At 33.3% G+C, this 24107-nt stretch overlaps 1 protein-coding gene across 2 annotated transcripts in view; it reads right to left on the reverse strand.

Moving 5' to 3' along the window:
• LOC143066998 (26S proteasome non-ATPase regulatory subunit 1-like) overlaps window positions 1-24107 on the reverse strand; it is a 189071-nt gene that overhangs the window by 4390 nt on the left and 160574 nt on the right. For both annotated transcript variants that reach the window (XM_076239920.1, XM_076239919.1), the window contains exons 22-24: window positions 7809-7923; window positions 3973-4089; window positions 1048-1150 (exon numbers count right to left, since the gene is read on the reverse strand). In XM_076239920.1, the coding sequence (XP_076096035.1) occupies window positions 1048-1150; window positions 3973-4089; window positions 7809-7923 (335 nt within the window). The remainder of the gene's footprint in view (window positions 1-1047; window positions 1151-3972; window positions 4090-7808; window positions 7924-24107) is intronic.

Raw genomic sequence — 24107 nt, forward strand, 5'->3', positions numbered from 1 at the left:
AGATTAATCTAGATTGGTGTGGTCCATCTTAGACTGAAGAGAGATTGTCATGTTACGACCACCTACAAAACAGAATAGTCATGCAGGCATTTCAAACTTAACTACGTATTTAGTCTTAGGTTTTCTATGTTGTGTCTTGTGTACTATTATTTGTCTGTTTGTCTTTTTATTTTTAGCCATGGCGTTGTCAGTTTATTTTCAATCCATGAGTTTGAATATCATTTTGGTAACTTTGCCCCTCTTTTATTGTGTTTTTGGGCAAGAATTTCATAAAAGGCAAAATGAATACATGCCATTTTACTAGACTTTGCTAAAACTGCTGTTTAAAGAACGCAGTCCTTTAATTGAAAGACGGTCAAAAGTGTTATTATAATCATTATTTAGCTTCTAATTGAACATGTACAATCTTTGTCATTTGTTAGATAGTTGTCTCCATACAACATCTGTGTTAACTGTACCTAACATCTTCTCTTTGAACCAAACATTATATAAAAAATCTTGCTGACACACATCATTCTAAATGATCTGTTACACCATAGTGTATAAACATAATTAATCTGATGTCATTCTCTAATATTATTGGAAGTAGCCAAACATTAAATGTTTCTGATAATATCACCTACAAGTCTCAGACATTTAGTGACAGGTATATATATACACATTGTAAGCTTAATGTGTCATTTAGGTAGATATTTGGCCAAAAGTGCATACTCAAGGTAGGAAATGAGAACAGTATGTCCTTTTATCTATAATTCTTTAAAACAAAACAAAACACCATAACATGATACCTAACAAATATATCACTGATTCTCTTAGGCCAATTAGATAGCTCCAGTATTTGCCTTCATTACTGTATAACTGTATCATATCTTTAGGCAACAGTATTTTAAAACTTGCATGTTGAAGACCGTACTTTGACCTTTAATGGTTCACTTTTTACAAATTATGACTTGGATAGAGAGTTGTTTCATTGACACTCATACCACAACTTCTTATATCTACATAACCAATCTCAAGGATTTATTTTGGACAATATGCCTAACATACCTGCATCTATAATGCCTTGGGCAACAATAGCTCCAAACTTAGCCATTACATCTTCATGTTTGTCACTGATCACCTTTGCATACATTGTACGGAAATGGGCAACCTAAAATTAGAGAAAAGATGCATCATGGGTTAACATTTGATGTAAAGAAATGGGCCATCGGAGAAGATGATATACATGTACAGTATAGCCTATAAAGTCCTTATGTAATCATGAATAAACTATTCTTTCCAAGTAACAGAGAACTTTTCTGTACCAGAAACATACCCATAATCTAGTGGTGGTTTAGATTAAATGAGTAATATATCAGTAACATTATTTCATTTACTCTCCAAAGGTTAATCTGTATGGTGTATAAAATAACATCTCAGTCATAAATTAGTCAATTATGGAGGAATATTCATCAAGGAGTACCTGTTATATTCATTAAATATTCACAATATCACTAGGAGACACAGATTCACCGAGAATTGTTTTTGGTATAATTGAGGATCATGGGAATTGAAAAGGTCATAGGCTCACTAATGAAGATTAGAAATTAAAAAATAAACAGGTCAAATGTCTTAATGGAATGTAAAAATATAATACTATGTGGTCACAAAGACCAGCTCAATATCTTCATTCATTTTATAAGTTGCTTATTAAAAAAAATGATCTAAATGAACAAAATAATTCCCAAATGGATTGGGCTTGGAGCAAGTTTTAGAAAAAATAAATGGAAAATGTGTCACACCATGGGACACAGATGATGTCCCCACTTGCATATAACTTTATAGAATAAGAACAGAAAAGGAGATTGAATCCCATTAGAAACTATACAGCCAAACCAAATGAAAGGGACAATAAGGGTTAAACTGTACACAGAGACTAACCATAGATGAAATAGACAATAATCTGACATAAACATTTTGTTCAGAGAAAAGTTTAGACCTGTGAATGTCTTATTCATCTTTATAGTTTTAGTTTCCATTTTCTATCACTGTAAGAATAAATTTTCACTTCACTGATGTTTTTTCAATAACTATGGCCTATCAATGTCATGTAGACATCCTTTTCTAGCCAACATTTTTTAATATTTGAAATAATAGTTAATGATTTAGAAAGTAAGAGATCAGATCGCTGGAATCATTCAAATGTAACATAGAAGAAAAATGATTAGACATTAACAATAATACGAAGAGCAATTGTCTACACAATAGAAAGATCAAATCTGTCATTTTCATTCTGTTAGATAAAAAACTATTTATATACATCATTACTCTTTCTTATAATAATTAAGACAAAACTTGTAGATATTGCAATAATGAAAGTCTACTTTTAAAATTTGTCAAAACTGCCCCTTAAAAATAAGAAAATTGTCCTGCTTAATTTCATTATCTCAAGTAGTTATTGTGTTTCGATCTTCGATTATCCCTTTCATCTTTTCTGTGTTTTTTTTTTATATTTCAATAAAATTAAAACTATTATTATACCAGCAAATGAGGACAGTTTATTTTTTATGATGAATTGTTATCATAATAACAGCCAAATTGAAGTTTTGTAAATATAATGAATCATTATTTTTCATGTAGTAATTGAAATATTATCATGTTTATATGCTGTTAGATGTCATAAATCACAGAACGAAGAAAGACAATAATTTGCATATATCATATTAACTAATAAACCCAATTATATAGTTATAATTAATTACGGCTATATGATCATCAAACGAGATTATGTCATTAACACAAAAACTTTGGGCCATTACCAAGAAATGTCATTAAGAAACTTTATCAAAGAAAGACAGCTTGAAGATGATAGTCATTTACATTTATTTATCTGTTGGTCTGATAAATAGTTGTGGAATAATAATTATAAATAATACCCCAGGGAAGGTCACATGTACTTTTAGAGTTCATTCCGTCTAAATCTTGTTTGATGGTTGCACTGTTTTTCCAAGTTCAAAGTTTTTTTTATCACTTTAACTATTGTGTTATCAAAATTCCGTCCTGCATCATTAATCAAATAAATAAATTTGATGTTTTCACAGTATTCATAATGTTAAATTGGACTAATACAAAATATAATACAACTGTTAGAAAACAATGCAGGTATTGTCTCTGCAACAAAGCAATAATTTTTATTGAGATAGAAAATAACTTTCATGCATAGTGCTCTGTTTCGAAATAACAAGCTTTTACAGTGATTTTTATAAATTGGTGGTATATTAAAAAAACAGAATTAATCCTTTCCTCCATGGAATTTTTTTAAACATACCTGATTTGCATAGGATTTTTTTCAGTAAAAAAAAATCATCAGGTTTGAAGTGTTAATGCATTGTGAAGAGAATATTTCAACAACAATGAAATTCAAGTCAGATATTCTCATGAATCTCGTTTTCATATGGAATACAATTTTTTTTAAAGTCTTATGCAGACATTCTGGAGTCAAAGCGTTTCAACTATGGTACTACACAGGCGTCAAAAGGCATCACTATGGAGTAAAGGGGGTGGCGTCAAAAGTCGTCATTATGGAGGAAAGCAGAAAAAATGAAAGGTCTAGTATAATTGGTAAATCTGTTGAAGGACAGCTGTCAAACCCTCAACTTTCTTTAAACATTCTCTACAAATGGTTCCACTCAATCCACTGCACTACCTTTTTTCTTTTTTTTTTTTTAGTATTTTCAAATTTTCTACATTAGTTCAGGTTCCCTGACATTCCTGGTTCAATTGTTTAAGAAAACCTGTTAAGTTAAAAAAAATAGTTTAAATCAAGAATTCAAGTTTTTATCACAATGGTGATTCTGATATCCAAACATTTACCAAAGGTACCAACATTTAACTTACTGTCAAACAACAACAGATTATTTGTCTTCTTATTGATATAATAGACAAATAGTATAAACCAACTTTTAAGATGGAAAAACTGTTATTACAACTAACCTTTGGGCAGGTGTTTTCATTCTGTTGAACAGTGACCATAGCTGAAGCAATCAGGGCTCCTTGTCTCACATAGTTGACTGGATCATTGGTCATTGGTTCAAGTAGTCCAATGGCTTCCTGTAATAATCAAATATTATATTGTAGTTTGTGTAACTGAAAGACTGTTAAAAAAAATAAAACTTCTAAATACTGCAGAAGGTAATTTTGTGGAATAAGTATAACTATCTTTTATCCTTATTGAGTAACTTGTACAAAATCTACCAATACTGAAACATGGTATCTTTAAATAATGCAATAAAATGAGGTCAACTTTTAAGATTTTCAACTGATTTTTATAGTTCATTCTTATGTTGTACTGTTATACCACTGTCCCATGTTAGGGGATGGTTGGGATCCCGATAACATGTTTAACCCCGCCACATTCTATATGTATGTGCCTGTCCCAAGTCAGGAGCCTGTAATTCAGTGGTTGTTGTTTGTTTATGTGTTACATTTTTGTTTTTCGTTCATTTTATTGTACATGAATTAGGCAGTTAGTTTTTCTCGTTTGAATTGTTTTACATTGTCATTTCGGGGGCTTTTATAGCTGACTATGCGGTATGGGCTTTGCTCATTGTTGAAGGCCGTATGGTGACCTATAGTTGTTAATTTCTGTGTCTTTTTGGTCTCTTGTGGAGATTTGTCTCATTAGCAATCATACCACATCTTCTTTTTTATAAAATCAACCTGTTTGATTTACTGTTCTGAATCATTGTTCACTCACAATAAAACACAGAAATCAGTTATGGCCTACAAAAGTACACTGGTATTATGTCTATGTATTCTGGTACCAACTATTAAATAAATCAAGACCCTGGAAATGAATAGATCCCTCTCAAATGGCAAATCAAATTGAAAGTTATTGATCAAGGTTGATACCCATCAAATCAACGAACAAACAATTGACAAATATCGCAGGACAATGTTAGACAAATTATCATGTAAATTGGTGTTGTGCATTAACCCAATCAGATGACCATTTCACAGGAAACAGTTTGTGATATTTAAATCTCAGCTTAATTGGTCTTTGTAATTGTGTCCATTGTTTTACATAAATATTGTGTCTTGTTACAGTATATCAATACTTTATGTGGGATATGGGTAGGAAATCTACCATATCTATATGGTCTATGGAATAAGATAAGGTCTCACACATGAAATTATTTCTAGAGCTTATACAGCATACATCATTTCAAAAGTGACATTTTTTGAAAATGACCAATATTCTTGAATCTTAGTACTTTAATTTAAATTCTATCAAAAGTTATTCAGACAATTCAACAAAAACTTTTTTTCCAAAGTAACTTGATTCAGATCTAATTAAATTCTACCCAAATCATTTTCAATATTACATAAATTTAATCACTTTATGATGAATTGAAAATATTATTACTAACTTCCTTACTAATTGGTTTAAACCTTTTACATGATTTTGTTTAAGAGTATAAAATGTAAATAAATTATGGGAACTGTCATGAATGCCAATTAGCCTCAATGTATGCCATAACAAAAGTTAGAACAGAAACCTGCCATATAAATATTCCTACAAATGGCCAAAACATCTGATAACATGATAGGCAGTAGAAATGACCACATTATTTACCCAACACATAGCCCATCAATGCCAAGTTGGTACACATTTAATTTCCACTTGTTTTGGCAAATTTAACATGGACTGTAAGGTTATTACTCCAACTAAAATAAAATTGCAGTATTTCTTATCTTCTTTATATATCTGCACAATAAAACTGAGGCTCAACACAAGTTATGATCATATCGTGAACATCCATTGAATCACAAATAATTCTAAGATAATTTTAAAACCTAGAAGGGGGAAGATAAGATTATCCAAAGGGAGTAGCAAATTTTAATTACAACATAACAGTAAGAAGCAGAAACTTGTATATATAGGGATATTAGCTAATGTATTTCACAACTACTCATCTAGACCCTGAAGTCTGACTGCAAGTTGCAGACATCTGCATGTTCTCAATGGCTTCCAATATTAATTGATAATGATAAGTAATTTAAGGACTGACCACAGCTGAATAGAGCTATTCCTTGGATCATTGCATTTTATTCTCCCAAACCAACATGTGTTTAAGACTTTCTGTGAGGCTAAACTATTACTCTTATACTCGTTGTATTGTTTTAATTCTAACAAACTTTTATTTCTTTGATTATTTAAGAAAAACTTTTAATATTGAAAAAAAAAAAAAAAAAACAAATCAAAAACATTTGCCCTTTTTTATTCCCATTTTGAATGCAAAGATTTAATTGTTTTTTAATTAATTTAAAGAAGTTAGTGTGAAATATTATTACAAAGAGTATTTTTTATCTCCCTTAATATGAGCTTAAATGTAGAAACTAAGTAGAATTGGAACTATATTATCAGATATAGACAACTGACCAAGATTAATTATTACTTTACCATAGTAAAATAAACTTCCCTCAAATAGTAGCTGATCACAACAATCTGAGATTCCCATTTTTTTCCAGCAAGTATTCAATCAATGTCTTGCTTTCTTGATTAACCAAAGATTACATAAGTCAGAATCTATGTCAGCACAGAACACTCTATTGTGACGAGGTAAACCTGGTTTCATATGTACTAAACCTTTATAATTTATAATTAAGTACTCCTCTTAACTACGATCCCATCCCTTTCCAAGAATTTGACCAACCCAATTAGACTTCTAACCAGGTTGGAACTTACAAGAGCAGCAAAAAGGGTGCAACATGAGGGTGCAGGATCTGTTTACTCTTAAGGAGCACCTTAAATCATTCCAGATTTCAGTGAGGTTGTGCTACTCAGTTTTTCTATGTTGTATTTTGTGTACTTTTGTTTGTCTGTTTGTCTTTTTCTTTTCAGCCATGATATTGTCAGTCTATTTTTCAACTTATGAGTTTGAAAGTCTGTTTGGTATCTTTCGCCACTCTTTTGTCTAGATGACTTTTGGTCTATATTGTGGTTCTGTTTTTGGTTCATTACCTTTAATCCAGTCCAGTCCCTGCACAAGCTATCCCTAATGCCATGGCTGCACCAAACCTCACAAGTGGATTATAACTAAACTTACCTTTAATCCAGTCCCTGTACAAGCTATTCCTAATGCCATGGCTGCACAAAACTTCACATGTGGATTATAACTAAATTTACCTTTAATCCAGTCCCTGCATAGGCTATCCCTAATGCCATTGCTGCACCAAACCTCACATGTGGATTATAACTAAACTTACCTTTAATCCAGTCCCTGCATAGGCTATCCCTAATGCCATTGCTGCACCAAACCTCACATGTGGATTATAACTAAACTTACCTTTAATCCAGTCCATGCACAGGCTATCCCTAATGCCATTGCTGTACCAAACCTCACATGTAGATTATAACTAAACTTACCTTTAATCCAGTCCCTGCACAGGCTATCCCTAATGCCATTGCTGCACCAAACCTCACATGTGGATTATAACTAAACTTACCTTTAATCCAGTCCCTGTACAGGCTATCCATAAATCCATGACTGCACCAAACCTTACATGTGGATTATAACAAAACTTACCTTTAATCCAGTCCCTGCAAAGGCTATCCCTAATGCCATGGCTGCACCAAACCTCACATGTGGATTATAACTAAACTCACCTTGAATCCAGTCCCTGTACAAGCTATCCCTAATGCCATGGCTGCACCAAACCTCACATGTGGATTATAACTAAACTTACCTTTAATCCAGTCCCTGTACAGGGTATTCCTAATGCCATGGCTGCACCAAACCTCACATGTGGATTATAACTAAACTTACCTTTAACCCAGTCCCTGCACAGGCTATCCCTAATGCCATGGCTGCACCAAACCTCACATGGGGATTATAACTTTCTGACAATAGTGAAACAACACTTGGGCATTGTTCTGGCGTTCTGGAAGTAAAAAAAACCAAACAATAAGTAAAAATATCAACCAACTTTTGTTTCTTAAATAAGCCTTTAATGTAATTGTAAAATGTTAGAGGCAACAACATTGACCAAACAAATCAATGCCATACAGACTGTTATACTGTCTAATGAAAGCAAAAGTGTTTCTAATTATTATAAAAAAGATTAATTATTATATAAGCAGTGGCGGATTCAGAGGGGGGCGTAGAGGGCGTACGCCCCCCCCTTTGCTGGCACTTTTTTTTTTTTTTTTTTTTTTTTTTATAAAATCATTAATAATCAGCCTAGACTTCGTGAATTTTGCTGTGTATTTAATTTTAATGCGACAGTTCTCCACTTATAAAGATATTTTTCACTCGTATTCACTGTAATATATTATTGATTATGTCAAAGTTATGTGATTCGCTACGGTGGAGTTGACAAGTACGTCGAAAAAAAAACGTCACTCAGTCATTTTGAAATTCAGATTACAGTAACACATGTTCAGGCTAAGGATGACGCCTTCAAAGTATTGAGCAAGGACATATTGACTTCTTTATCACAATTCCACCCAACAGAAAATTATACTCTATTACACTCTAAAAAAACTGGGCGTATTTTTTTTTTTTTTTGGGGGGGGGGGGGGGGGTAAAGGATTGCATGTGAATCCCATATCTGACCGGAAGGTCTGTTAAGCCGAACTAATATACTGAATTTTTTTTTTCAAAGCCCAACGTCAACCGGCCTGCTGGGTGTGGCCTATATGACACCATGTGTCGAACGTTATTCACAACTTCATTTTCGTTTCCGATTCATTCGTAGCCTTTTGGTTGATTTGTACCCCTCGCTTCCATTGTTGGGTGAAACATTTCAACCAAACATTTCATTGGATAAAAAATTCTTGTTTGTTTTCCCTTTGGTCGGTCGTATTGTAAATTTCATTGAATAGTCGTATATCTTGTTCAAAACAAGAAATCTGTAAAGTTATGCTAACTAACCATACAACAAACGGGAATTTCCCATTTCCATTTTTTACTGATAAATTCCACTTCAAATATATTAAATAGTTCATAGCTTTGGATCCATTCAATCATTTTATAATAGACAATCAATGTAGAGAATACGGCACCAAAAATGTCCAGCCCCTACACTTTAACTAAAATGCATTTTACACTTATTTTATATTTTTTAGCAAAAAAAAAAGGTCCCCAAAAATTTATTTCTTCGCCCCCACTTTCCAAAATCCTGGATCCGCCCCTGATAAGAATAAGTTTTTTACCATACTACGTTGGGTTAAATTTACTTTAAATATATTTTTTTAAGTCTATCTGTGTTCAATGTCTATTTTAAGTTTTTTTGGTAGTTTTGAAATTATAATTTTATAACACTCCATGATAATACATACTGTACTACTGGACTACAAACATACACACAGCATGTATCAAATGCCAGTTCTTCATTTATATTCACCAATATTTAAACCTATCCCAGCATAAGGAATAACAATGGATCATTTAAATGTCACTTTTGAATGAACTATGGGTTACTGAAAGGAGATTATCTGACAAGTTTCAAGTGTTAACAGAATAATATAATATTGTTAATACCCAAACACAAACAATACTGTCAATGAACACCAGCGATTCCCCATCACTAACAAGGAAGTCAAACCTATGGTGTCGTCTGTCTTTTTCATCATGTATACAATATTATTGAATGTAAATCAACATAACTAACTACAAAGTTTAAAAATACATTTCAAACAAAAACATATTGAATTGAAGTTTCCTTACATGATACTGTTAACAAGACAAATTAAAAATAAAACTATTTTACACAGGAATATATATGTATAGATGTATAATATTTTTGCAGAATTTTTTATATGTCTGTATACGTGGCAGTGCTTACAAAAGACATTCTCCATGGGATAACCTTTGTGTTAAAGGGGCACTAGCTGCCAAATTCATGTTCACTGATTTGACTCAAATTCTTATATTTTATTCATAACAATGTAAAACATTTTTCCAAACTATTAAAAGTATAAAAAAAAAAACAATTTACAGGACATGGTCTCAAAAAGATGTAGCTTCGTTTTGTGTGAATTTTTACCAAGACACCATCTAATTATCTATTGAGTTGACCTTTTATGACCATATAAGCGATGTAAACATAAACATATATATAAATAGATTAAGCAACAGGTGCAATTGGATTTTTATAAGTCTGTTAAATTTTGTATTATAGATTCAAAATTAATGTTTATCGTCATTTTTACATTTATTAGAAAGACTTTTTGTGGATCGAATCAGTTAATCAAATTTAATTTACCTTAGTTTCACTTTCAATATAGACATTCTTTTCCTTTAATAACCGTACATGGACAATGCATGCATTATTCTATCTCTTTCTAAGGGATTACATTGGAGTTCACATGAATACAGGTTTAATAAGGTCAAGTTATTCACTTGCAAGTGAATAATTCATTTTCAATGTTTATTAGTTTAATTTAACAAAATTGAACCATTTTAGCTGATAAAAGCAAATTATTATTTCACTATTTCACTTTCATTAATGGTTGAACAAAAAAAATCATACTTTTGATTTTTTATATATCTCATAGCTAGTGCCCCTTTAAGGTAAACTTCATTTGAAATTCAGCCCAACAATTTAAGAAATGCAAATTTTGGCCTTTAATCTTTTATCAATGTTTATAGTGTATGCACTTCGTCCTGTCCTAAACACTAAAAAAAAAAAAATTGTTAAAAGAGATAATTGTTGCTGCTGGATGCATGTAATTGCAAAGGGCAATTCCTTAAAATATAAACTTTGCAAAAAGGAGAAGATTACTTATTTCACAAATTCACTAATTGTTTATAAAGATGTTTAGAAAAACACAAATAAATCAATGCAGGTTCAGAAAATGAATAAATTTCTAGTTAAACCCAGTACAATCAGAAAGTAAATCTTTCTAGTTAAACCCCAGTACAATCAGAAAGTAAATCTTTCTAGGTAAACCCCAGTACAATCAGAAAGTAAATCTTTCTAGTTAAACACCAGTACAATCAGAAAGCAAATCTTTCTAGTTAAACCCCAGTACAATCAGAAAGTAAATCTTTCTAGTTAAACTCCAGTACAATCAGAAAGTAAATCTTTCTAGTTAAACCCCAGTACAATCAGAAAGTAAATCTTTCTAGTTAAACCCCAGTACAATCAGAAAGTAAGTCTTTTCTAGTTCTACCCCAGTACAATCAGAAAGTAAATCTTTCTAGTTAAACCCCAGTACAATCAGAAAGTAAATCTTTTAGTTAAACCCTAGTACAATCAGAAAGTAAATCTTTCTAGTTAAACTCCAGTACAATCAGAAGGTAAATCTTTCTAGTTAAACCCCAGTACAATCAGAAAGTAAATTTTTCTAGTTAAACTCCAGTACAATCAGAAGGTAAATCTTTCTAGTTAAACCCCAGTACAATCAAAAAGTAAATCTTTCTATTTAAACCCCAGTACAATCAGAAAGTAAATCTTTCTAGTTAAACCCCAGTACAATCAGAAAGTAAATCTTTCTAGTTTAACCCCAGTACAATCAGAAAGTAAATCTTTCTAGTTAAACCCCAGTACAATCAAAAAGTAAATCTTTCTATTTAAACCCCAGTACAATCAGAAAGTAAATCTTTTCTAGTTCAACCCCAGTACAATCAGAAAGTAAATCTTTCTATTTAAACCCCAGTACAATCAGAAAGTAAATCTTTTCTAGTTCAACCCCAGTACAATCAGAAAGTAAATCTTTCTAGTTCAACCCCAGTACAATCAGAAAGTAAATCTTTCTAGTTAAACCCCAGTACAATCAGAAAGCAAATCTTTTCTAGTTCAACCCCAGTACAATCAGAAAGTAAATCTTTCAACATTTTAAATATACTGTTATATAATTATGTACAGGCAGATGTGTGCTCCTTCTGTTAAATAGACAAAACAAATAATAAATCACTTAATCTGCGTTCAATTATTTATTAATAATTGGTGATTAAATATATATTTATATGTTTCTATCATGTTCTGATAAATGGACAGGTGACAACTGATTAATACTAACAAGAAGAGAGACAAGAGCGTGTTCTCGCCTTCTATACTAATCATTGATATTATGTTGATAGTCTAAGCTTTATTACAACTGTCACATAAACTTAACATTATGCAAGATAACTAAACAAAGACCAATGAATCTTGAAAATGAGGTCAAGGTCAGATGAACCATGCGTCTATACAACATATATAGTTGACCCATTACTTATAGTTTAAGAAAAATAGACCAAAACACAAAAACTTAACACTGTGCAATGAACCGTGAAAATAAGGTCACGGTCAAATAAAACCTGCGCCACTGACAAAAAGATCATAAAATATTTCCATACACCAAATATAGCTGACCTATGGCATATAGTATTAGATAAAAAGACCAAAACTCAAAAACTCAACTTTGACCACTGAACAATGAAAATGAGGTTAAGGTCACATGACATCTGCCCGCTAGACATGTACACCTTACAATCATTCCATACAACAAATATAGTAGACCTATTGCATATAGTATGAGAAAAACAGACCAAAACACAAAAAATTAACTATAGCCACTGAACCATGAAAATGAGGTCATGCAGGTCAGATGACACCTGCCAGTTGGACATGTACACCTTACAGTCCTTCCATACACCGAATATACTAGCCCTATTGCTTATAGTATCTGAGATATGGACTTGACCACCAAAACTTAACCTTGTTCACTGATCCATGAAATGAGGTCAAGGTCAAGTGAAAACTGTCTGACAGACATGAGGACCTTGCAAGGTACACACATATCAAATATAGTTATCCTATTACTTATAATAAGAGAGAATTCAACATTACAAAAAATTTGAACTTTTTATTAAGTGGTCACTGAACCATGAAAATCCGTCGCTGGATCACTATCCCTATGTCGAGCTTTCTGCAACAAAAGTTGCAGACTCGACAAAAAACCTAAACCAACTACCTCTGGTTGTAAAATTTCAAAGCTAGTTTTTACTTGTGACAACAGAACAACATCTTAAAGATTGTAGACTGAAGTTGAATAGCTTTTACTTGATTATAATTACTTTAAATTAAAATTGGACAGGAATGTGTCCATAGTACACGGATGCCCCACTCGCATTTTCTATGTCCAATGGACTGTGAAATTGGGGTCAAAAATCTTATTTGGCATAAACATTAGAAACATCATATCATATGGAACATGTGTACTATCATTTAAGTTGATTGGACTTCAACTTCATCAAAAACTACCTCGTCCAAAAACTTAACCTGAAACACGCTATATCATTTTCTATGTTCAGTGGACCCTGAAAAATCTCATTTGACATTCAAATTAGAAGGATTGTATCATGGGGAACATGCGTATTAAGTGTCAAGTTGATTGGACTTCAACTTCATCAAAAACTACCATGACCAAAAACTTAAAACCTCAAGCGGAACAGTAGATCACTCACTCAGGATGAATGAACGAACGGACAAACGAACAGACGCACAGACCAGAAAACATAATGCTCCTCTCTATATACTGTAGGTGGGGCATAACTAAAATAAGTATGACCTTAACCATTGGTAGATACAGAAATATTAACAATCACATTAAACTCCCATCAACCTTTATTTGAACATACACCTAAAAGGCTAAACTAAAGTAATTGAACCTTAAGTAAAATGAAAGAATAATACTGAGGCAAGATATACAAAATCATAAGTCGAAAAATAAACTGACATAGCCATGGCGAATAAAGACAAAAAAGGCAAACAACAGTACACAACACTCAACAAATAAAACCTAAGGACTAAGCAACATGAACCCAACCAAAAACTCAAAGCTTAACTGTAAACAATCTGGTTTATTGACTACACTTTAATCCCATGCATTCATTTATAATTCTATTCTCCATGATCAAAGGCTTCAAGAACCAATACTTAGGGTCTTTGCTTTCTGTGTTGTCTATCAGCAATTCCAATATTAAATGCACATTTGTTAGCTTATAGAAACAGTGTTTGTAGATATCAAATTATAAATAGAAGGTCCTATTTAATTAATATTTACCAAAAATAAAATAGAAACAAAAAGAAACAGATGTCTCTCTATGTTTCCTCAATTAATATCTACTTATCTTTATTTAGACGTAATTCTAGGATATAGTCTCTAAATAACATTAAAGATAGTCTCTAAACAACATTACAGACATGTAGGATCATAAGGGGGTATATCCTGTCGTAGAAACTCCAGATGAAAAAATAAATGTCATTACCACAGGTAAACAAGACTTAGTCAATACTGACGAAAGATCACAACAATTAGTGCAATATTGTCAATGTGCAGGGAATTCTGCTCGGCTAAACTATTGAAATTCTTTCAAGTTAATATCAACTTCAATAAAAGCTGAGCTTTTAGGCTAAGGATAAGGTATGGCAAACATGCAATATTGTTGTTAATTTCTTAAATAGATTTATAAATTGACAAAGGATTTTGTTTTGTAAATATTTATCAAAACAAGGTTAATGTATTGTTCGATGTTTTTTTTTTAGTATTTGGCTCTAAATAATGTCAAGCGTCTTAGATCGACAATGACACTTGTTTACAGTCTGCAACTATTATATGTAATTGTAGCAGTCTGTTTAATTCAAATGTCCTACAGCACATATAATCTTTTCTGTCAAATAGCACATTCTTTTACTCTCAAAAGAATACATTAATGATAGACAAGAGTGCACACTTGCCTTCTATACTAATCATTGATATTATGTTGATAGTCCTAAGTATAAAGCTAAGCTTTATTACAACTGTCACATAAACTTAACATTAACCAAGATAACTAAACAAAGACCAATGAACCTTGAAAAAGAGGTCAAGGTCAGATGAACCATGCCAGGCAGACAGGTACAGCTAACAATGCTTCTATACAACATATATAGTTGACACATTACTTATAGTTTAAGAAAAATAGACCAAAACACAAAAGCTTAACACTGTGCAATGAACCGTGAAAATGAGGTCACGGTTAAATAAAACCTGCTCGACTGACATAAAGATCATAAAATATTTCCATACACCAAATATAGTTGACCTAAGGCATATAGCATTAGATAAAAAGACCAAAACTCAAAAACTTAACTTTGACCACTGAACCATGAAAATGAGGGCAACGTCACATGACATCTGCCCGCTAGACATGTACACTTAACAATCATTCCATACAACAAATATAGTAGACCTATTGCATATGGTATGAGAAAAACAGACCAAAACACAAAAATTTAACTATAACCACTGAACCATGAAAATGAGGTCAAGGTCAGATGACACCTGCCAGTTGGACATGTACACCTTACAGTCCTTCCATACACCGAATATACTAGCCCTATTGCTTATAGTATCTGAGATATGGACTTGACCACCAAAACTTAACCTTGTTCACTGATCCATGAAATGAGGTTGAGGTCAAGTGAAAACTGTCTGACAGACACGAGGACCTTGCAAGGTACGCACATATCAAATATAGTTATCCTATTACTTATAATAAGAGAGAATTCAACATTACAAAAAATTTGAACTTTTTTTTCAAGTGGTCACTGAACCATGAAAATGAGGTCAAGGACATTGGACATGTGACTGACGGAAACTTCGTAACATGAAGCATCTATATACAAAGTATGAAGCATCTAGGTCTTCCACCTTCTAAAATATAAAGCTTTTAAGAAGTGAGCTAACGCCGCCGCCGTAGCCGCCGCCGTAGCCGCCGCCGGATCACTATCCCTATGTCGAGCTTTCTGCAACAAAAGTTGGCCCATTGGTTTGAGAGGAGAAGATTTTTGTAAAAGTTAACGACGGACGACGACGACGACGACGGACGCAAAGTGTTAAGAAAAAGCTAACTTCGGGCCAAGTGAGCTAAAAATTAATGACCCCTCCCCTACGGCAGGGCAATAAAAAGAGTCTTTTCTTGCTGCATTGAAGACCTGTTGGTTACCTTTTGCGGTTGTCTGTTCTATGGTCGGGTTGTTTTCTCTAACACATTCCCCATTTCCATTCTCAATTTTATTTTTTATTTGATTTTTCTCTTGAATCTTTAAAATGCTAGAAAAATTGACAGATTTAATACAGTATATCCCCTTTTACATGTCATACAGTATACCCCCTTTTACATGTAATACAGTATGTCCCCTTTCAGATGTAATACATTATACCTCCTTTTACATGTAATACAGTATACCCCTTTCAGATGTAATACAGTATACCCCCTTTTACAAGTTATACAGTATATCCCCTTTTACATGTAATACAGTATATCCCCTTTCAGAAAAGTTCAATATGGAAGCAATTGTGATAAAATGAGAATCTTACACACTTTGCTTAATCAAAGTCAGACACTCAGGGAAACTGATGAAGTGAAGAATATTCAGCTCCAATGTCTTCGACACCTGTTAAATCTGATACTGGAAATAAATGGTCAGTACAGTATCTCTGGTTATCTCTTAGAATGTATGTAGATAAAAATATTAAAGTGTTCATACAGATCTATGGAAAGGGAAAGAAGAAAAGCCAAAAACACACATAGGATATATACATATACACAAGTGGAAAGGATCTAACCAGTGTACAAATATTAAAGAGTTCATACAGATCTATGGAAAGGGAAAGAAGATAAGCCAAAAACACACATAGGATATATATATATGTACACAAATGGAAAGGATCCAACCAGTGTACAAATATTAAAGCAAACTTGAGCTCTCGGAGATGGACCTTCATAGACAATCACTTTTCTTATAGTAAGTTGTAAGTTTTGTTGATATATTTTTGTATTTCTAGCTTGTATATTTTATGCCGTGGTGACGAAAAAAGAAAATTTAGGCGTTAAGGCTTACTTTTGGGTTATCGACAGGACACAAACACCCCAAAAATAATATTCAGGAAGGATCGATGAGTTTCAATGACTGCGAAGAGTAAATATAAGCACTTCTTAACAATTTAACTTACATATATGCAAATATTATGAATCCATTTTGTATTCAGGACTTCAAGTAAACTATCTATAATGCATACTGTAAACTGAGAATTTATGCTGAGTCATCATATCTAACATTGTCTAAGGCCCAGGATTCTACTGATCTTCATGAAATATTTATAAAACTTCATATTTGAGTTAATTTCTTTAAAATCTTTGAGATAAAGCAAATTTGGTTAAATTCTGAATGTTCTCTTTTTTCACCAGTATAGGTTGCATTTCTTTAAATATTAACAATGCAATTTCCCATAGGAACTTCTTTTACGGCTAAAACTGTACCACTTTTACTATGAAGTTTAGAAAAAAATCTTATCCTTGAATTGAAAGTTCATATGCACTACAATTTTTTTCAAAGGTCAAAATATAGGGCTGTGCGGCATTTTCAACTTTTATATGCCCTGAACTTTCAGAGATTAAACTAACACTAATATTCCTAACTACCCCTACCTCGAATGAAGTGTTACCACACATTTCAATGTAAACAATATGCACGTGTATATTTGCTGGTAACATTCCAAAGTTACGTCTCTATGAGATGGAACACAGAGAGCATAACTGGGAACCAGTATGTAAACAAAATTAATTTTCTATGAATATTCTAAATCTCCCCAAAAGAGGCGTGGTTTGAGAAACAGCTGTATTTACGAAGGGCAACCTTTAAGTGAATAAACCTGTGGTAGTGATAAATAAACATACTTTCATAATTTAAACATGTACCATAAGGTGAGCGGGTTTTTGTGGGAGGCCTCACAGTGACTTTGAAATGAAGAACTGCAATAAAAGCGTTGTTCCTTTGCTGTTTGTGTTTGTTTATGCTGTGCATATACTGACTTTGTGTCATGGATGGATGCCCCATATCCTCTGACTTTGTGTCATGAAGGGATACCCAATATCCTCTGACTTTGTCATGGAGGGATGCCCCATATCCTCTGACTTTGTGTCATGGAGGGATGCCCCATATCCTCTGACTTTGTGTCATGGATGGATGCCCCATATCCTCGGACTTTGTGTCATTGATGGATGCCCCATATCCTCTGACTTTGTGTATTGGAGGGATACCCATATCCTCTGACTTTGTGTCATGGAGGGATACCCCATATCCTCTGACTCTGTGTCATGGAGGGATACCCATATCCTCTGACTTTGTGTCATGGATGGATACCCCATATCCTCTGACTTTGTGTCATGGAGGGATACCCCATATCCTCGGACTTTGTGTCATGGAGGGATACCCCATATCCTCTGACTTTGTGTCATGGAGGGATACCCATATCCTCTGACTTTGTGTCATGGATGGATGCCCCATATCCTCTGACTTTGTGTCATGGATGGATACCCCATATCCTCTGACTTTGTGTCATGGAGGGATACCCCATATCCTCTGACTCTGTGTCATGGAGGGATACCCATATCCTCTGACTTTGTGTCATGGAGGGATACCCATATCCTCTGACTTTGTGTCATGGATGGATGCCCCATATCCTCTGACTTTGTGTCATGGAGGGATACCCCATATCCTCTGACTCTGTATCATGGAGGGATACCCATATCCTCTGACTCTGTGTCATGGAGGGATACCCATATCCTCTGACTTTGTGTCATGGAGGGATACCCATATCCTCTGACTCTGTGTCATGGAGGGATACCCATATCCTCTGACTTTGTGTCATGGATGGATGCCCCATATCCTCTGACTTTGTGTCATGGATGGATACCCCATATCCTCTGACTTTGTGTCATGGAGGGATACCCATATCCTCTGACTTTGTGTCATGGATGGATGCCCCATATCCTCTGACTTTGTCATGGATGGATACCCCATATCCTCTGACTTTGTGTCATGGAGGGATACCCATATCCTCTGACTTTGTCATGGATGGATGCCCCATATCCTCTGACTTTGTCATGGATGGATACCCCATATCCTCTGACTTTGTCATGGATGGATACCCCATATCCTCTGACTTTGTGTCATGGAGGGATACCCATATCCTCTGACTTTGTCATGGATGGATGCCCCATATCCTCTGACTTTGTGTCATGGAGGGATACCCCATATCCTCTGACTCTGTGTCATGGATGGATGCCCCATATCCTCTAACTTTGTGTCATGGATGGATACCCCATATCCTCTGACTTTGTCATGGAGGGATACCCCATATCCTCTGACTCTGTGTCATGGAGGGATACCCATATCCTCTGACTCTGTGTCATGGAGGGATACCCCATATCCTCTGACTCTGTGTCATGGAGGGATACCCATATCCTCTGACTCTGTGTCATGGAGGGATACCCATATCCTCTGACTTTGTGTCATGGATGGATACCCCATATCCTCTGACTTTGTGTCATGGAGGGATACCCCATATCCTCGGACTTTGTGTCATGGAGGGATACCCCATATCCTCTGACTTTGTGTCATGGAGGGATACCCCATATCCTAGATGTTTTTCAAGATATGAATAGCTGTCCATGACTATGTCTGGATAGGAGAGAGATCAATTTTGTCTAAGTTAAAATAAACATGTCTTGTATAAATTCTCCAGAATCTTGTAGAAAACAGAGTTTATAACTTTGGTACTGGCTATAATCAATCTAATTACTAAATATAAAAGTCTGGAACATAAGTCTGGTAATTTATGTCTTAAGCTTCTTAAATTTGGTTTCTAATAAGATATTCAGGATGTTATAAACTTGATTATGTTAGAGAAAATTGAGAAATGCCTGTCATTGGTTTTAGTCAATAGAAATTAAAATGGGATACAACCTATATATGTTTGTCATATTATCGCCAAGATACTTAAAATAAATATACAAGATGTTAAAATATCTAATTGTTAATGGAGTATGTTGTTCCTTATGGTAACTAAAGCTATTGGACTAAAGCTTTGCCAACATAAACTGAAGCTATTAGACTAAAGCTTTGCCAACACAAACTGAAGCTATTAGACTAAAGCTTTGCCAACACAAACTGAAGCTATTAGACTAAAGCTTTGCCAACACAAAATGCTAAGTCCTTTAGACTTGTTTAAAAGTCATCAATTACCCCCCTCCTAAACTATCCAACCATACACAACATTTCAAAACTGTAGAATCAATTGACACATTTCCGAAAAATCAATCTGCATCAAATTAACAGCAATCTTTGATATTTAGATCTAAAAGGGAACTACCTGCAGTTTGAAGCTAACTTTGGCATTGATGATTATATAAATCTGTTTCTTTCTGATTAAATCAAACACCAGTGAAAATGACTTTTCTATCAAGTCTGATGCAAATTCAAAATGAGCAATACAAGTTAGCAAATCTATAAAATTGTGATCTGTTCTAAACATAGACTGACAGTACAGCTATTAAACTTCAAAACTTTCACTTTATATTTAATCATCTTTTATAACAACTTTTACATAATTTCAATTAAATTAGACTTTATTGGGTAGAGGAGTTTATCTTAACAATTAAATTAGACTTTAACGGGTACTTGATGCCAATGAAATAGTTAATCATAGAAAAACTCTTTGAAATTGATATTTTTCTTCTTCACATGAACCAAAGTTGATTACTCAATACCACATCTTTACTTGTCAGAAATAAGATAATTTTTGTTATATTTTAAAAAGAAGGATGTCCGAAGAACCAATGCCTGTCTATCAAATACTTTGCGACCACTTAACGAGAGTAACTGACTTTCAACATATACAATTAGATGGAGAGAGTAACTGACTTTCAACATATACAATTAGATGGAGAGAGTAACTGACTTTCAACATATACAATTAGATGGAGAGAGTAACTGACTTTCAACATATACAATTAGATGGAGAGAGTAACTGACTTTCAACATATACAATTAGATGGAGAGAGTAACTGACTTTCAACATATACAATTAGATGGAGAGAGTAACTGACTTTCAAAATATACAATTAGATGGAGAGAGTAACTGACTTTCAACATATACAATTAGATTGAGTGAGAAACTGACTCCAAACATATACCAGTAGACTGAGTGAGAAACTGACTCCCAACATATACCAGTAGATTGAGTGAGAAACTGACTCCAAACATATACCAGTAGATTGAGTGAGAAACTGACTCCAAACATATACCAGTAGATTAGGTGAGAAACTGACTCTAAACATATACCAGTAGATTGAGTGAGAAACTGACTCCAAACATATACCAGTAGATTGAGTGAGAAACTGACTCCAAAAATATACCAGTAGATTATGTAAGTTATTGACTTACTTAAACTAGTAGATCGAGAGAGTAACTGACTTCTGTCATTTACCATTAGATCAGTAGAGTAACTGACTGCCAATATATAACATTATATCAAGTGAGTTACTGACTCCCAACATATAACATTAAAATCAAGGGAGTAACTGATGCCCAATTTTTGGTTTCTCAATGCTCTTCCAACTTCAAAATTTTTTTTTGCCTTTAAAACATTTTTGAATTCGACCGTCACTGATGAGTCTTTTATAGACGAAACGTGTGTCTAGCGTAAGTGTAAAATTTTTGTCCTAGTATCTAGGATGAATTTATTCCCAACATATACATGTACCATTAAAATCAAGAGAGTAGTTACAAGTAGATCATAAGAGTAACTGACTTCCAACCTATGCCAGAAGACTTCTATTAGATCAAGTGAGTATTACGATAAACTGATATTTAAAGACCTATTTATAGACAAAATTTAAAATTTGCACAGAGTAAGTAGCTGTTCCTCAAACAATTATCCATAGGATGTGTTGATATCTTTATACTATAATACTACTACAATCAGCAGGCTTTAATACTCATCTTAATTAATCATATACAATACCACTGATACATCCTATCCTACTATAGCTCAAACATTTATCAATGGAATTCGGACTAGGAAAGACCAAAAATCAAGGCAAGTACAAATCAAATGTATCTTTTTTTCTTGCTTTTCTTTGAAGTGGCTTAATGATCTATTACATTTAATTTCTAAGACAATTAAAAAATATGTTTTATCAAACATCTTAAAATAAGCCTGTTATCATATCAGATACCTGGACTTCTATTCATGTTATATCTAGAAATGTAAAATCCCATTTATCTTTGCTTTCCTCTCAGTCTGCTGTTAAGATATTTCTAAATAGTGTCACTGCTAATCAAAGTAACATACTGCAAATAACATGTACTGTTAAATGGTTAAGAAATCTATTTCCAATAAATAACTATCTGTTGTTTACTATAACTGAGAGAGCTTATTATCAAAATAAAACTTACTTTGACATAAATAACCAATGCAATTTCACAGAGATATGTCTTGCTTTTTAGAAATTTCGATAATGCAAATGTTGAAATAGAAAAAAGCAACACTTTTTAAACATGTAAGTTTAGCAAATATTCAAAGTCAATGAACCATGACTGAAGGTATATGGCTAAACAATCTCCATGGAAATGAGATGAGCCATTATGCTAATACAACTGCATACCAAATACTATTGACTTATCATAAGTAGTTCTCTTTAAACAAACCTAAACACAAACTAATACATGTAAACTAAATAAATTTCCAAGTCAATAAAACCTAACTGAGGGAGAGGGTAAAAAAATTTCCATGGTAATGAGATGTGCCAATGTTATTACAACTACATACCAATTATCATTGGCCTAACACTACTGGTTCCCCATAAACTGACCTAATCACAAACTAATACATGAAAACTAAGCAAAAGTTTCAAAGTCAATAGACCATAACTGGGTCAAATAATCTCCATGGTAATGAGATGTGCCAAAACTTATACAACTGCATATCAAATATCTTTGACTTACCACTAGTGGTTCACCATAAACTAGACATTATCACAAACTAATACATTGTTGACGCCGCCGTCGCCAGAAACAGCATACCTATGTCTCGCTTTTTGACTCCGTCAAGCGAGACAAAATAAACTTTTTTCTAAGCATTCAATAGATGCAAACAGTACTGTATATGAACTGTATTTCTGTAGTTGTTTTTTGTTGCTGTATGATATCATAGTTTTTTTTGTTTTGTATTGTGTGTCCTTGTGTTGTGCTGTTGCACTGGTCTGAACTTACGGGGTGGGTCACTTGACTGCCTCAAAACATGTTTCACCAGCCACAATATGCATGTTCCTGTCCAAAGTTAGGAGCCTCTAATTCAGTTGTTGTGGTTTATTGCTGACTATCATAATTAATTTAGTATTTTGTTTTGTGCATTAATGATAGTCTGTTGATTTTGAATTGTTGTTGTTCTATTATGTTGTGACCTTTTACAGCTTTCTTTGCTGTATTGGTTTTACTCATTGTTGAAGACTGTACAATGAACTACAGTTGCTATCATCTTTGTCATTGTGGAAAGTTGTCTCATTGGCAATCATACTTTATCTCCTTATTTTCCTGCCATATCCAGCTCGACTCTCCAGTTGGAAGTCAGTGAAAATGACCTGATGTCATTATACAGCCAACATCATTGACGTTAAAGTTGCAGTGTAATTAAAAATAAGGTTGCCACTTAGATCTTCATGAAGGTTTCCTCCTTCAGCCTGATAAATTAATCAGACACTGATGCATTTGATGGGTTAAACTACTAGATTATCATGCTGCAATTATGTTTTAATAACTGGTATGTCAAACAGACTTTTGGTATAAAACTCAAACAAACCCCACAAGGAGTTATATTTATATGTCACATGGAATTCTTGACAAAGGATTTGCTCTCTGGGAATCTTACAAGTTTTATGTCTTGACATCAAATTGTCACCTACATATATATCTTTACAAATCTACTCCATTCAAGACCTCACTTAAATCTTCAATTACATTAATCCCTTATTCTTGAACATAACATCAAAAGGATAATCCTTAAATGATGTAAAAAAAATTCGTTAAGAAAGAAGGATGTAATTCACTACTGCTACTAACTTAAATTGTTATAAAATTTCACATTTCTGTTGTTCAGATTTCACTGAATTCAAAGAGAATTAAATATTTTCCCATTATTATGTACCATGTTGCATTATCATTAATATTGACCAATAACTTCAATAGTTATATCTTATTTCTTTGTGTTATTATTACAAAAATTATATAGATTTTGAATATTCTATATT

This window comes from Mytilus galloprovincialis, chromosome 3, assembly GCF_965363235.1.
Source record: "Mytilus galloprovincialis chromosome 3, xbMytGall1.hap1.1, whole genome shotgun sequence".
Taxonomy (NCBI): domain Eukaryota; kingdom Metazoa; phylum Mollusca; class Bivalvia; order Mytilida; family Mytilidae; genus Mytilus; species Mytilus galloprovincialis.